Raw genomic sequence first — 16,957 nt, 5'->3', positions numbered from 1 at the left:
TTTCTCATCGTTGTTTAAAAATGTCTAAACTAATTTGGACCTGATTGGAAATTCTTTGCCCTTTTAAAAATGATATCACAATCCAAAAAATAAAATAAATATATTTAATTTCCATCAGGGGATTCAAACCAAAGAAAGAGCTGGTGGTGGTCAGTAGACAGATGATTTACCCCTAGACCACAGCTCTAACACAGGTAAGGAAGTTCAACTATATCTGATTGCAGATCAGTCCTCTGTTGACAGATACTGTTTGACAGCTGAGTGAGCAGGAGCCCGGTTCAGCATTGATTATTCATGAAGGAGAGAGAAGAGGAAGGGGTGGTGATGTGTGCTAGAGTATGGCACAAACGCTAAGACATAACTCCTCTTTGACTCTTTATTACAGGAGACCGTGCATAATCCATTGCACAGATAAATTACCAAAAGGTACCATGCTTACTAGGGGACTAATAGCTACAGCACACTCTCAGCACCTCAGGTAGTGTTCCTTTTAAGTTCCGAGCTCTTGAATGTTTCTTTGAGGTGTACGGAATGACCTACAGGGATGGAAGCATAAAAACCTCCACTGTGAATTAAAACTGCTTAGAGACTTCCTTTTGAAGAATCTATAAAAATATGTCATTGCGCTGAATCATATTGCATTTTGAATTGATCAATTAAACCTTTGACATCAATGCAATAATGCAACTGGTCTTCCTGGGCAAAGTAAGGGATGAACTCCTCTCACAATGTTTGAACCATAAAAAAGACACTTGTGGCAACAATAAATTCCTGCTTTTGACTAATAGAGTAAGCAGTATTAGTCATAAATGATCAAATAAGGTCCCTATTACACAGAGCGATAATCTGACAAGTCAGGCTGTTTCCAGCAGATATTGCGCCTTGTAAAAAAAGACAACAATCAGCTTGGCCGATGGCTAAATCACCGTCCGGGTAATGTCCTGTCTTGGCCAGTGATTGGCTGAGTGGCCTGTTATTACAAAGCGCTTTAACGGCAGCTTCGGTGAGCAGTAAACATAGGGCAGGACATTGGGGAGTATGGACAGGTAAGTATAATGTTTATTACTTTCTATGTAAAACAAGGGCCCCACAGACAGTGCTAACAATGCCTGTGTAGGCTTTGCTGCAGAATAATTCAGCTGTTTAAAAGTCATTGTAAGCGAGCACTTATTTAGCAGGTCGGTGCTTGCTCAATGTGTTAATCTTGAGAGGATATGTAATATGGCCCTATGGCTTCACAACAAGTAAGCAGTGTTTCTTAAGAGTTAGTGCTTTAACTCAATAGTTTTTTATTTTGCTTTTAGGTTTTACGCTTTCTTAGACTTTTTGGACCTGGGAAAAGTGTCCTCTCAGTATGGCGCAGTGCACGGCGAAAGCGCAGAAAGAAGCACCGAGAATTGCCCCAGGAAGCCCAGACAAAAGAGGCAGAGGAAGCAGAAGCAGTAATTGAAAAGAAGACTTGTTGGGAATATGAATATGCTCCACCACCACCACCTGAGCAGTGCCTCTCAGATGATGAGGTAAGGGTGTTGGTTTAAAGGGGTTATCCAGCGCTACAAAAACATGGCCACTTATCCCCCTACTGTTGACTCCAGTTCAGGTGCAGTTTACAATTAAGCTCCATTTACTTCAATGGAACTGAGTTTCAAAACCCCACCCAAATTGGAGACAACAGTAGGGAATAGAAGCCATGTTTTTGTAGCAACATACAACTATACAACTTTGAAATGTATGTTATGTATGTGAATGGCCCCTTTCCCGTGTTCCCCGACCCCCGCCTGAGTACCCAAAAGTGTAGTGCAGTATACATACCTGATCCGTGTCGACCGAACCCGTCTGTAAGCTTGTCAAAGACGGCCGGCCTCCCGACGATGACGTCTTTGACAAAATTACAGACAGGGGTCAGTCGACACGGATCAGGTATGTATACTGCGCTACACTTCCGGGTACACGGACAGGGGTCTGGGAACACGGGAAGGGGGCCAGTCACATACATAACATACATTACAAAGTTGTATAACTTTTGTAATGTGTGTTATTTTGTGAATAATTTCTTAGCGCCGCACTACCCCTTTAACCTCTTAAGGACATATGACGTACCGGTACGTCATATGTCCTCACTTGCACTTCAAAGCGGGGCCGTGCGGCGGCCCCGCTTTGAAGTGCCGCGATCCCGGGTGCCGCGAGTAGCTTCTATTAGCGGGCACGGTTGGATCGCCGTGCCCGCTAATTAGCTAAACGGAGGCAGCTGTCAAAGTTGACAGCTGCCTCCGATTACCGGAGGCAACGTTTCCCTGGTGTCTAGTGGGGGAGATCGCTCCTCCGGGACCTTGTCCCGGAGGAGCGATCTCCGTTACTGATGCCGGCCGGGGACGCGTCCAAGATGGCGGCGTCCTCTGCTCGGCACTCGTTCGTTTTCGGCTGCAGCAGCTGAAAGCAAACGAGTGCCGATCTCATGGATCTCTGCAGCATATCTATGCTGCAGAGATCTCTATGAGAGATCAAAGTATATATACAAGAAGTCCCCTAGGGGGGCTTCTAGTATATGTGTTAAAAAAAAAAACAAAACGTGTTGTTAATAGTAAAAAGCCCCCTCCCCTAATAAAAGTCTGAATTATCCCCCTTTTCCCAGGTTTTAAATAAAAGTAAACAAATAAATAAATAAATAAACATGTTTGCTATCGCCGTGTGCGTAATCGCCCGAACTATTAATTAATCACATTCACAATCACAATAAACATCATGGCACAAAAAATGACACCTCACACAGCCCCATAGACCCAAGAATAAAAGCGTTATAAGCCTGGGAATGGAGCGATTTTAAGGAACGTATATTTGTTAACAATGGTTTGAATTTTTTACAGGCCATCAGATACAATATAAGTTATACATGTTATATATCGTTTTAATCGTAACGACTTGAGGAACATGCATAACAAGTCAGTTTTACCCCAGGGCGAATGGCGTAAAAACACAGTTCCCCCAAATAAAAGAAATGCGTTTTTTTTTTTTCAATTTCACCACACTTTGAATTTTTTTCTGGTTTCGCAATGTACCATATGCAAAAATTCAGTCTGTCATTGCAAAGTACAATTAGTGACGCAAAAAATAAGGGCTCATGTGGGTTTCTAGGTGGAAAAATGCAAGTGCTATGACCTTTTAAACACAAGGAGGAAAAAACGAAAACGCAAAAACGAAAATGGGCCCCGTCCTTAAAGGGTTAAAGCATATGTTGGTTGACTGCAAAAAGATTTATTATCACCTGTTTTGAGTGAAAAGCTTGAAGGAGTATTTGGGAGCATCTACTTTATTATCAGAAGGGCTCCGGGTGGCATGTGGAAACAAAAAAACTTTACTCACCTGCCTTCAATTCCCTGCCAGTCTCTGCTGCTGAGCACCTTTTACTCTCCACCTGACAAAATGCCTGCTTAGCCAGTCACTGGCTATGGTAGAAATTGCCTTGAGTTGACTTTAGAAAGTGCTGCACCGTGAGACCTGGATCCATAAGAATGGTGAGGGAACATAGAAGGTGAAAATAGCTTTTTGTTTGTTTTTACACAAACTTGAGCAAACTTGAAAAAAAATCGGCCCAGGATTGTGAACCTTAAAAGGCGTATACCCATTTCATTTCAATAGTTTAACTTTTAGGGCTTGTAAAGTTAAATTTTTAGGGTATAATATAAACATTCACACACACGAATTGGGTTTTTGTATGTTTTTTTTTCTCTTTTGTTTAAAAATCAACTGATCTTATGCAAATTATTTGGCATTTTATACAGATCACCATGATGGCTCCTGTGGAGTCTAAGTTCTCTCAATCTACCGGGGATACAGATAAAGTTGCAGAAGCAAAACCTAAAGTAGCAGAATGGCGCTATGGACCAGCTCAGTTGTGGTATGATATGCTTGGTGTACCTGAAGATGGCAGTGGATTTGATTATGGGTTTAAGCTGAAGGAGGATGATATAGAAGATGTAGATGAGGTATGTGAATGATTTTATTTTGCATGAATGCTTGACTCAAATATAACAATTGTTCAATAGCTTATAGAGTTTATTCTTGATATTTAGAAACCAGAGGAGCCCACAGAGACACAGTTTCAAGATGAACATTTCCTGATGGTAACACAGCTTCAGTGGGAGGATGATGTGATCTGGAACGGGGAGGATGTGAAGCACAAAGTAACAAAGACCCAGAGAGCCAGTTTAGCAGGTTGGCTTCCTTCTAGTATGACCAGGAATGCCACCGCCTACAATGCCCAGCAAGGTATTATTAATTGTAGCTATTGTGCCAGTAGCATGGTGTGTATTTACTAATTTACTGATTTCAAGAGTCTTTCACACAGGACTGAATCGAAGTGGATCACTATTAAATCTACCAACGCCTCTAGTGCAAAAGCCAAGCATACCAGGTTCTTTGATCTCTTCTAAAGGGAAGGAAAAACACCCTCCAGAACAGCAAGGTGAGGCCTAAAAATCATGACTATAGGACAGTTAATCTGAGAAATAGAAGGCAGTCAACACAATATTAGTAGGGTGTAATAGACCTAGTAAGCTCAGTGTAACACCTCTATAAAGCCCCCTCTTTATTTGTATGCATTTTGGATACGTAGAGGGTCTTCCAGTTACTGAAGAACTCTCTGTTGCTCGTACACTGTACCTAGATAGAACACTCATAGCATAACACTGTCTCCCTCCAGGAGGGAACTGATTGGCTTAGCCAGTGATGAAGAATATTTACCTTAAAGCGTAACTATAAAATATTTTTAACCATTTACTTTTAGTTAGTTAAGGCCATGTAAAGAATTTTTGCAATATACAATAATAAGCTAAATTGTACAGTTTTTCTAATACATGTGGCTGAATTGTGCTCTCAGCCCTCTGTCTGCCTCTGCATTATTTCTCCATTCCTGCTGGCCACGCCCCCTGGAGATCCGAACTCTGGCTGAGCTATGTACGGATTCTCATACAGCAAGCACATGTCAGGCAGCTCTCACACTGTAATTCATTCCCCCAAACCCATATGTACAGTAGGGCAGGGCTGTTTTGGTTAGGGGGCGGTGATAGCAGCAACAGTGTGCACATTGATTATACATGTTATTCCCATAAGGCTCTGGTGGGCTCTGGTATGTTAGGGAGGCAGCAGGTGTCAGGTGCAGTGTACCCACAGACACCCAGCTTCCCACTCGTACCTTCAGTGTGGAGCCGACAACACTGCATCACCACTGAGCAGGAAGTAGTGGATACTGTCAGTGCAGGACAGGCTGAGGCTTGGGGACAGGCTGTCAGCAGAGGTGGGTGATGGCCCCAGTATTACTGATGTACATCACCCTTTCACTCTGCCAGAGTACCCCACCTGCGGCAGGAGCAGGGGGTGGGGCTTGTCGGGACGTTAATTTGCCCCACACAAACAAATGAATATCCTGATAAGCCCCGCCCTGGATGACAAGCCCCACCCCCTGCTCCTGCTGCGGGTGGGGTACTCTGGCAGAGTGAAAAGGGCCTGTACATCAGTAATACTGGGGCCGTCACCCACCTCTTCTGACAGCCGGCCCCCGAGCCTCAGCCTGTCCTGCACTGACAGCCTCCACTACTTCCTGCTCAGTGGTGATGCAGTACTGTCGGCTCCACACTAAAGCTACGAGTGGGAAACTGGGGGTCTGTGGGTACAGTGCACCTGACACCTGCTGCCTCCCTAACATAGCAGAGCCCACCAGAGCCTTATGGGAATAAAATGTATAATCAATGTGCACACTGTTGCTGCTATCACTGCCCCCTAACCAAAACAACCCTGCCCTACAGTACGTATGGGTTTTGGGGAATGAATTACATGGGTGGGTACTCTGGCAGAATGCAAAGGGTCTGTACATTGTGTAGTATTAACTCTTTCTGCCAGTTAGAGGTCACCCAGCTTTTCCAGAACCCTAAAGCCAGTATAATAGAGGTCACCCAGCTTTCCCAGCACTCTATAGCAAGTATAATAAAGGTCACCCAGCTTTCCCAGCACTCTATAGCAAGTATAATAAAGGTCACCCAGCTTTCCCAGCATCTTTTACTAAGTATAATGGAGGTCACCCTATCATCCTTGTGCTGCCTGATAGATATGTGATAGAAGGTAGATAGATAATTGATTGGTAGTCTGCTGAGGTTCTCGCTCACACTCGCTTGCTCCCCCCTAGGCTGAACCCCTAGCTACGCCCCTTGGTCTGGTGTAAGGTTGCCCTGATCCCACCATCATACCGCTACCACTACATGTGTGCAGTCATTATTATGACCCATCACTCACATCTTTGTGATGATATATACACATCCCTGCTTGTCTTGTAGAATTCTATCTGTCATAGTGACTGACTATACCAGCGTTCCTACAATTCCCATCACGTCCTGCCATATGAAAGCTAGCTTGGCATTCTGGGAGCTGTAGTTTTGGAGAGACATAGGTTGGAGAACCCTGGAGTATATAAAGAAGTCATCCCAGCTAGTTTTCATCACAGATTACCCATCTTCCATCAACTGATACTCCACCAGCAGCCCACTGATTCATCGTAGAGCTAGCTGTGGCGTGAGGGAGAGGGGAGGCCACGCCCACTTTCTGTCAGCCAGGAGAAAAATTCATTTATTTGTTTGAGCCGAACAACTGGGGATATCTCAGCCACCGCACAAGATATCGTCACAAGTTAGGGCTCTTTTTAAAGGGTAACACATGGGCTTTTTATTTGTGGAATTTAATTTTTTGGTCACTTAAATTATAGTTGCGCTTTAAACTTGGTGCCCTGTGGAATTCTGAGCTAAATAACAAATCATGCGGTCGGCCGGTTGAGACCCCGTTGCGGGGGTGGCGATGCGGGCGGCCGGGTGAGATGCGCCCCCACATCATTACATGGTGGGGGCAGGCGGCCGGGGACCGGATCACGTTTACTTACATGCCGGCTCTTCTACCTGTGGCTCTCCCGGCTCGGGCAGAACTACAACTCCCTGCATGCATTAAAAACGACAAATCCCATCGAAACGAAAAATAGATAGCACACCTCTCACCGCCGAGTGATAAGTAGAAACCATACATAATATTCAATTGAATTAAGCGGTGGGCAGGACTAAGTGATGCGGATCTTACATTATTAAGACCAACCTCCCACTCAACAGCTGAAATATCTTCAATCCTAAAGGCCCTATTCCACGGAACGACATCGTTCATGCCGGCTGATCGTTGCAGTCGCTTGTTTTTCAACACGTTGAAAAACAAGCGACTGATATAGCAGTGATCTGCTGCCGTCGCTCCATTGAATAGGAGCGTCTGCAGCAGACGCTGCTATATCCTATGGGCTACCCGGACGATCAGCGATCACCCGGGCAGCCCCCCCCCCCCCCCCCCCCCCCCGCAGCTCCCCGCCGCCCCTCCCGCACTCACTCCTCGTTCCCTGCTCGCTGCCGCCGCTATTCAGCGCGGCTGCAGCGAGCGGCGAACGAGGAGCAAACGAGCGCTGAGAGCGCTCGTTTGCTCCTCTAACGACCTGTGTAATAGGCCCATAAGTGCCCATTTTTCCCTCTTCATTGAAGAGAAGGCATTCTTCCTTTCCTTAGCCAACCATCTATATGTAACAGCAAGCATCTTTTTCCCGACAGGAGGTTCTCTCATATAATCAAACAAAAAATGTGAATCTTGGTGCCACTCATTGCTCCTCTGAGATTTACTATAAGCTTTCCTAATTTGTGCATACCATATAAATTGTGAACTTTGCAGCCCAAAGCTACCCTTAATGTCCTCAAAACTCACCAATCCATCCTGTGGAACTATTTGATTAAAGTTCATCACACCTTTATCCAGAACTGTGGGTCCTGTATTTTAAAGAATTCTTCAAGTGACTGGTTACTCCATAAAGTCGTGAATTCAAGAATCCCCTTACACCCACAAATCTTCCTAATATTTTCCCAAACCTTAATGAATTTAGTGACTTGCACAATCTTTTTATAATTACCAAACCTCGCCTCTACACTCTCCAGTGCATCTGTGAATTTCCAATCTACCAGACTCAAAATAAAATTAAGTAGCTGGGATAACCTCCAATTCTTAAGTTCTTGTGCGACACTCGCTAAAAAATAAATAAAATCCGGAAGGGCCATTCCACCCTCATTTACTGACTGTGTCCAAACCTGATATCTGACTCTGGGTTTCTTCCCACCCCATAAAAGGTATTAATGGTAGCAGTAAGTTTGTCAAACTACCTTTTAGGGATCCATGAAGGAGCAACATATAACACATCTAAGACCTGTGGGAGAATAACCATCTTTACAATGGCCATCCTATCTGCAATTGCAAACCTTTGGGGGTAAACTCCCCCAAAGGTCCAACTTACATTTAATCCTCTTTATTAGGGGAACAAGATTAAAGGGGTTGGCCACTTTATAGTAAAATTGCTCAGTGTACAGTATTAGTAAGTGTACTCACTGTATATACTGACAGCAGCTCCCTATGTACCTCATAGAGCTAATATCAGACTCCCCTCCTCCAGGTTGTACTGTCCTGCTCTGTGGTGTTTTGGTCCATAAGATTGCTTACATGGAGGAGCATGTGATCATGCCCCGCCCCCCTGTGTCCACCACTGAGCCTGTATAGGTCTATGGAGAACACAGTGGACAGGGCATGGTCACATGCTCCTCCATGTCAGCCATTTTGTGGACTGAAACAAAACAGAGCAGGGCACCCCAGCCTGGTGAAGGGGAGTCTGATATTAGCTCTGTGAGGTACAGAGGGAGCTGCTGTCAGTATATACAGTGAGTACACTTACTAATACTTTGTACTGACCTATTTTACTATAAAGTGGCCAACCCATTTAAGGTCCCTGAATCTTCGCACATCCGCAGATATCCAAATACCCAGGTACTCAATCTTCCATCCCGACTCAACAATCTTAATTGGAAGGCTAGAATCCCACAATCCTTCCCCCAAAGGGAGAAGGGAGGACTTTCCCCAATTAATCTCTAGGCCTGACATAGCTCCAAACCTGTCCAAGAAGCTCATAATAGTGTGCATGGCAGACTCCCGACCCCTAAGAAAAACAAAATGTCATCTGCATATGATAAGTTTTTCTTTTTCCCCCTTAAACCAAAACCTAAAACCTCCGGGGACGATCTTAACATCATAGCTAATGGTTCGATATACAAAACAAATAATAACGGGGAGAGGGGGCACCCATGCCTGGTCCCCCGGGATGGGGAGAACCAATCGGTGGACCCACCATTCATTATTACTTTTGCCAACGGAGAGGTGTAAAACTATTTTACCCAGGAAATAAAGTCCCTACCAAGTTCCAACTGAATATTGGCGAAGACCCTGGCAACATTTTTCTGTATATGACTCCCCTGAACAAACCCAGTTTGTTCCTCTCCCACCACAGATGGAACTATCTCCGCCAACCGGAGGGCCAGAGCTTTGGTAAGTATCTTGCAGTCCGTATTTATAAGTATTTTATAAGCTCCAGCATAGGAGCTATCTCAGGGTCTTCCCCCTAACCACTCGTTTCATAGATTTCTTCATAATAATTATATCCAATTCTGCAACGAATAGACCCCTGAAAAAAGGCTTTATGCTGAGCCCTTGTAAACAAAATCGGCATATTCCCTTTGCGCACGTCCCAACTCCTTTGCATTAGTTTCTGAGGAATCTGTCCCAAATGCTGCCTCTGCGGCCGGAACTTCCTTCCTTAATTGGGACTCCTGCATAGAGAACTCCTTTTTCTTCCTCTTAATTTCCTTAAAAAGCATACCCCTCAAAAATGCCTTCAAGGCATCTCACACCACCTGTGTGGGAGCCGAACTTATATTTTTATCCCAAAAGAAAACAATTTCCTCCGAAATTTTAGCCTTATTTTCAATAATAGATAACCAGTGTGGATTTAGGCGAAAGCCCCTCCTAACTCCATTATATGAACCAGAGAGTCTTAGTCTTAATACCACTGGGGAATGATCTGAGACTGACCTTCATTGACCCAATCCACCCGATAACAGACGAGTTACATAGGGCTAAGTCAATACGGGATACAGAGTTATGAGAGGAACTGAGAGGTCCCCATAAATGACCCTCCACACATCCATCCAGCCGGTCTCCCCCAGAAATTTAGCCAGTGGGGAGGGACATCTATCCACCTTCTGTAGTTTACCCCTTCTATCCCTGAAATTGTCCGGATCAGCGGGACATCACCCTTTTCGTACACAAATTGCATTAACTTAATCAAAACTTGTGAGAACATTACAAATTGTACAGTAAAGAAATATAAATCTACTTAAATCTATTTTACTTGAAATAAGACAAAACAGGATTTTATTATGGATGTAAACTGCAATCCCCGCAGAAAAATTTGAATATGTGGTATGGAACTGATGGGACGCCCATGTCCTTTTGATCTTGTATAAGTTATCTTCTGAACAGTGGGTTTCAGCTAAACACACCATAGCCTGAAGATGTTTCCCAATCAAATCAAACCCTACTCGCCTCTTCACTGTTTCCCCCAATCCCCTCACATTCCAGAAAAACACTGGGAACTCCTCATTACTTATTTTATCCTACAAAAAAAAATAAATGCCGCCCTCCATATGAGACCCCCCCCTCCCCACACTACCTGGCCTTCTTGGCACATTTCCATGCACCCGGGAAACCTCCCCCTAATGTCAGATAACAACCCAGTCCTCCACCTCCCCCATCTGAACCGCCGCGGTCTAGGGTGCAGCTTGTAGCCCGGCTAATTCAGTAATCAGATGCAGCTGTCAAAGATTACCGAATGCAGCACTTCCCTGGTGTCTAGTGGCGGAGATCGCTCCTCCGGGACAACGTCCGGCTGGGGTCTCCGCCAAAATGGCGCTGATCCCGGCTCGGCACTCTGATGCTTTCGGCTGCAGCAGCCGAAAGCATCTGAGTGCCGATCTCATTGATCTTTGCTGTATAACTATACAGCAAAGATCTCAATGAGAGATCAGTATACTTATACTAGAAGTCCCCCAGGGGGGCTTCTAGTATAAGTGTAAAATAATAAAAAAAAAGTGTTGTTATTATTAGTAAAAAGCCCCCTCCCCTAATAAAAGTCTGAATCCTCCCCCCTTTTCCCATGTTTTTAATAAAAGTAAATAAATAAATAAACATGTTTGGTATCGCCGTGTGTGTAATCGCCCGAACTATTAATTAATCACATTCCTGATCTGGCACGGTAAATAATGTAAGCGCAAAAAAATCCCAAAGTGCAAAATTGCGCATTTTTGGTCGCATCAAATCCAGAAAAAAATGAAATAAAAAGCGATCAAAAAGTTGTATATGCGCAATCAAGGTACCGGTAGAAAGTTAACATCATGGCGAAAAAAATGACAACTCACACAGCCCCATAGACCAAAAGATAAAAACGCTATAAGCATGGGAATGGAGCGATTTTAAGGAACATATATTTGTTAACAATGGTTTGAATTTTTTAGAAGCTATCAGATAATATAAAAGTTATACATATGTTACATATCGTTGTAATCGTAACGACTTGAGGAACATGCATAACAAGTCAGTTTTACCCCAGGGCGAATGGCGTAAAAACAAAAAACCCCTAAATAAAAAAAAATGCGTTTTTTTTGTTCAATTTCACCACACATTGAATTGTTTGCTGGTTTTGCAGTGTACTTTATGCAAAAATTCTGCCTGTCATTGCAAAGTACAATTAGTGACGCAAAAAATAAGGGCTCATGTGGGTCTCTAGGTGGAAAAGTGCAAGTGCTATGGCCTTTTAAACACAAGGAGAAAAAAACTAAAACGCAAAAACAAAAATTGGCTCCGTCCTTAAGATCATATAGTTGGTGAAGGTGCCTTATACGTGTAGTGTACAGAGGGGCCTGTATACCTGCACTGTGTAGTTTGGGGGGTCCTGTAATGTATAGTTGGTGGAGATGCTGTATACCTGTAGTGTATCGTTTCTATGGATGTTGTGAGGCAGCTGGCCCTAGCAACCAATCAGATTCCAGATTCCTTTGAAAATTAAGCTCAAATCGGGGGGCGGGCCGGATCGGCGCTGTGTGTGTGTGGTGGTGGTGGTGGTGACTGTAATAACACAGGGGAGGAAGGTGGAAGATGTACCCTCTTCCCCAGCGCCTCCTGTGCAGTAGGGACATATAAGCATGTTACATTAATCTAACCTGCTGATAGTTTCCCTTTAATACTTTTGTAAATTAAGTCCCATTCCAGTGTCTGCGTCAATCCCAGCTTTTCGACCCAAGGCAATTTTAATAGAAAATGTACCCGGCGCTGCCCGGGTATAAAGTGTCAGTGTGTTAATTAGATTTGTTTCAAGAGTGCTCAGAAGGCCAATCTATACTCTTTTTTTTTTTTTTTTTTTTTTTTTTTTTTTTTTTAAAGGGTAAATTGCCAGGAGCCCTATATACCTGACAGTTCTGCACTGTTTATGTAAATTGTTGCTTATGCACATTATAAATAAACTAAAAACTTTAAACATCCTAAATACCTAATAGCCAAACTGAGATGTCATGTGATCAGACTGAATACAGAGCCTGAATATATACAACATTAGCAGTGTTATATACCTCCTGGTTATATACAACATTGGCAGTGTTATATACAGAGCCTGGTTTTATAATCAACATTGGCAGTCTTATACAGTATGCAGACTAGTTATATACAACATTGGCAGTGTTATATACAGCTTGGTTATATACAACATTGGCAGTGTTATATACAGCCTGATTATATACAGTATTGGCAGTGTTATATACATAGCCTGGTTATGTACAACATTGGCAGTGTTATTGCCAGGTACATGGACATAAAGATTTTTACCTGATACAACTCTGGAGCAGCAACATACAATTGTCCATGTGGAAAACATGCAGTATCCAGATTTATGCCGCCACCTGCAGTGATCAGGCTTGGGCCTTGTTTATTGCCATTGCAAATGATGCTTAACAGGAAACTTTAATCGTCTAAAAGGTATTGTTTCATCTGAATTAATCAGTGGAATTAGTGTATACCTGTAGTGTATAGTTTGGGGGGTTGTATACCTGCAGTGTATAGTTGGTGGAGGTCCTGTATACCTCTAGTATATACTTGGTGAAGGTGCTTTATACCTGTAGTTTATAGTTTGAGGGTCGTGGACACCTGTGGTTTACAGTTTGGGGGTCCTGTATACCTGTAGTGTATAGTTGTTGGGTCCTGTATACCTGTAGTGTATAGTTTGGGGGTTCAGTATACCTGTAGTATATAGTCCTGTATACCTGTAGTGTATAGTTTTGGGGTCCTGTATACCTGTAGTATATAGTTGGTGGCGGTCTTGTATACCTGTAGTGTATAGTTTTGGGGTCCTGTATACTTGTAGTGTCCTTTATAACCATACCTCCCAAGTGTCCCTCTTTTGGAGGGACAATCCCATGTCCCTCTGTCCCTCTTTGCCCCTTACATGTCCCTCTTTTTGACCTAGGAATTATATTTGCATTAATAAACCTTCAATGTTGCTCTAGATAGGCTAGTTTCTTACTGTATAATAGACCCAAACTTGCATATTATTCTATCATGTGGTGCAAGCTGGATCCTAAAAACTGTTATATTCACATGAATCATGTGACATTATGGCCCCTGTCACACATGCAGACTCATTGAGTTCTATGGCCCCATACACACATCTGTAGGTTTTTCTGATCCATTTGGGGACATGATCCATGCTGCAACAAAACGATGAAGCCATTGTGCGTCTGTGTCACGTATATGACAGTGGGTACCTGCAAATGCGGGCAGTAACTGAAACACATTTGTAATCCTGTCTGCAGTTTTGGGTCCGCAATTACAGACAGCGTAATTGATGTGTGAATGCGACCTAAGGATGCAGTCACACATACAGGATCTGCTGCAGATTTGCAGATATCGATGTAACTAAATGCATCAATCTGCAGCCGATCCTAGATGTGTAAATGCATCCTTAAATTAAAAAAAATTGCCTGTATTTTCCTAGCATGAACCATAACTATCCCTCTTTGGCCGTCCAAAATGCTGAGAGGTATGTATACCTGTAGTGTACAGGTATACAGGACCCCAAAACTATAGTTTACTGTATACCTGTACTGTATAGTTGGAGTAGGGGGTCTACCAGTTATTTCTGTGGATCTGTTGTGAGGTAGCTGGCCCTAGCAACCACAGCTCCGTGTGAAAATGAAAGTAGTAATCCTATTGGTTGCTAAGGCTTCCAACTGCCATTTTTGCTGGAGACCTGCAGCGCTAACTATATCACCTGTGTGTGCAGTGTGGAGATTTTCCCATTCATTTCTATGGGGAGCTCTTCGCCCTCCCCCTCCCCTCCTTTACATCTGACAAGGATGGGACCTTCGCTCTAACCTGCCCAGGCACCCAATGTATCTGCCTGCTAAATTTGGGGTCAAACGGTTCAGGAGTTTGGAAGTCTATAGGAGACAGACAGACTTTCACTTTAACCCCTAGACGACCTAGGACGTCCTGGAAGTCTGTCCCCAGACGACCCTGGACGTACCTGTACGTTCTGAGTTATGAAGCGCTCTCCGGAGCGGAGCGCGCTTCATAGCAGGTGGGGGCCAGCTGCAATCAGCAGCCGACACCTCACCGTTAATGACACGCGTGACATTAACTCCTTAAACGCCGCAGCGTTTAAGTGTAAGTGACAGGGGAGTCCCCTGTCACTTACCGATTGGGACCCCCGCAGTGTGACTGCGGGGGTCCCGATCGTTAAAACGGACCGCCGGAGGTCTCTCACCTGCCTCCACGCAGTCCGATCGGTGGTCTTGTCACTGAGCCTGCACAGGCAGGCTCAATGAGCAGAGCGCCGATAACACTCATCTATGCTATGCCTATGGCATAGCAATGATTAGTGTGAATAATAAAAGTAATGAATGTACAAGTCCCCCAAAGGGACTTAAAATGTGTAAAAAAAAGTTAAAAATCACTAACACACTGCCCCAAAACCCCTCCCCCAATAGAAGTTGAAATCACCCCCATTTCCCATTATATAAAAACAAATAAATAAACATATAATATACCGTAGTGTGCGTATTTGTTCGATCTATTAAAATATAACAAGCGTCATTGCGAACGGCGTACACGGAAAGAGGGAAAAAAAGTGCGCGGGTTACCGATTTATGTTACATTATATATGAAAAAAAATTAATAAAAAGTGATCAAAACGTCTGATCTTCACAAATATGGTATTAAAAACTAGAGATCATGGTGGAAAAAATGACATCTCATACAGCGCCATAGGTGAAAAAATAAAACTGTTATAAGTGTCACAATAGGCCCATTTTAATATTATTTAATTGCCGGAAAAAAAAGGATTTCATAAAAATATATATATATAACATTAGAGAATCTGTGTTAACCTGCATACGGTTGTGTTCGGACTGACCTATAGAATAATGGTATCATGTCGCTTTTACCATATAGTGCATTACGTAGACACAGGAACCCCCCAAACGTTACCATATTGCATTCTTTTTTACGATTTCACCTATTTATATCTTCATAAATAATATATTTGGGGTTCCATCATACATGTTATGGTAAAATAAAAGACGCCATTACAAAGTACAACTATTCCTGTAACAAACAAGCCATTACGTGGCCTTGTAGATAGAAAACTGAAAGTGCTAGAGCTCTTAGAAGGGGAGGAGGAAAAAACGAAAACACAAAGATCAAAATTTGCGCGGTCCACTGGGTCATTTTGGGCCTGGTCCTCAAAGGGTTAATGATATAGATATATCACTGAAACGCTTTTCTTTTTAAGACACTGACCCATAATTTTATCAAAGGATACCCTTTCACGAAGCTTATTCTTCCAGGTTTAAACACAGGCCCCTTTCACACTGAGCAAGAATGTCGGAGTTCCGCAGCGGAGCTCTTCACAGCGATCTTCCATCCAGGCGCTGTCCGGGACTTTTGACGCCACACGGACATACTCTGTATTTTTTTTAGACGTCCTCCAATAAGCGCATCTTTGCTTTTACAAATCCTTGCGTCACATAGCTTTCTACACATCCCGATCTTCCCAATATCTTATTAGATTATTATTCCACTATAACAACCCGAACTCAAAATATGCCTTTATTTTTAACATCATCATCATCATTATTATCATTCAGTTCTTTACAGCTTTTTACCAAGGATCTTGCCATATCCCAAATTTTCCATTTCCCTAATTTGATTATCCCACCCTCTAGCTTCTGAACTATATCCAAATGTAAGGAGCCTAATTATTCTAATTTCATACGCACGCTCATGGCCCAAATCAGAGATTTCAACATTACCCTGAGCTGCCTCAGTTGTTTTTCCTCTGTCTGTACAGGAAGAGCTTTAAATAGAAACAAAAGCTTGCAGAGAAAAATTGTTTTGATCAGTACTATCCTATCTGCCTTTGATTTAAAAAAAAAAAAAAAAAAAGTTTAAACCATATTTCAGTCTTATCCATTTCCTCCATTACAGGATTTGTATTTCAACAGTTAAATTCCGCTAGCTTTCTTGATAGTTTAATCCCCAGATATCGGAAATTCCCACCCTCTTTCAATGTTTTCAGTGAGGACAAATCCATAATGACAATTTCTCTTAGGCTAGGTTCACACTGCGTTTTTTGCAATCAGTTTTTTGCAAAAAAAGGATGCATTTTTACATTGACTTCCATTGTAAAAAAAAGGATCATTTTTTTTTCTGACTGACACAAAAACGTACCTGACACTACTTTTGTGTCCGTAAAAAAAAACTGATCGGTTTGGGAAGTCAGTAGAAAAATGGATCAAAACAGATGCACACAAATTCATCCGTTTTTCATCCGTTTTTTGCAAAAAATTTATGAAAAAAAAACAGATTGCAAAAACGCAGTGTGAACCTAGCCTTAGCTGCATCAGTATGGATTTAGCCCAATTTGAGGCTACTACTGAAAAACATCCCATACACTTTATCATATCCG

General features: G+C 42.9%; 1 protein-coding gene across 3 annotated transcripts in view; it reads left to right on the top strand.

The window, feature by feature from the left end:
- The window catches only part of TAF1 (TATA-box binding protein associated factor 1), a 221,148-nt gene that overhangs the window by 12,332 nt on the left and 191,859 nt on the right, over positions 1-16,957 (top strand). For all 3 annotated transcript variants that reach the window (XM_069943702.1, XM_069943701.1, XM_069943704.1), the window contains exons 6-9: positions 1,305-1,520; positions 3,780-3,983; positions 4,071-4,266; positions 4,346-4,462. In XM_069943702.1, the coding sequence (XP_069799803.1) occupies positions 1,305-1,520; positions 3,780-3,983; positions 4,071-4,266; positions 4,346-4,462 (733 nt within the window). The remainder of the gene's footprint in view (positions 1-1,304; positions 1,521-3,779; positions 3,984-4,070; positions 4,267-4,345; positions 4,463-16,957) is intronic.

Source organism: Dendropsophus ebraccatus, chromosome 10 (assembly GCF_027789765.1).
Source record: "Dendropsophus ebraccatus isolate aDenEbr1 chromosome 10, aDenEbr1.pat, whole genome shotgun sequence".
NCBI classification, from domain to species: Eukaryota; Metazoa; Chordata; class Amphibia; order Anura; family Hylidae; genus Dendropsophus; species Dendropsophus ebraccatus.
Note: the sequence above shows the minus strand (reverse complement) of the source record. Positions and strands in the feature narration are given on the sequence as shown.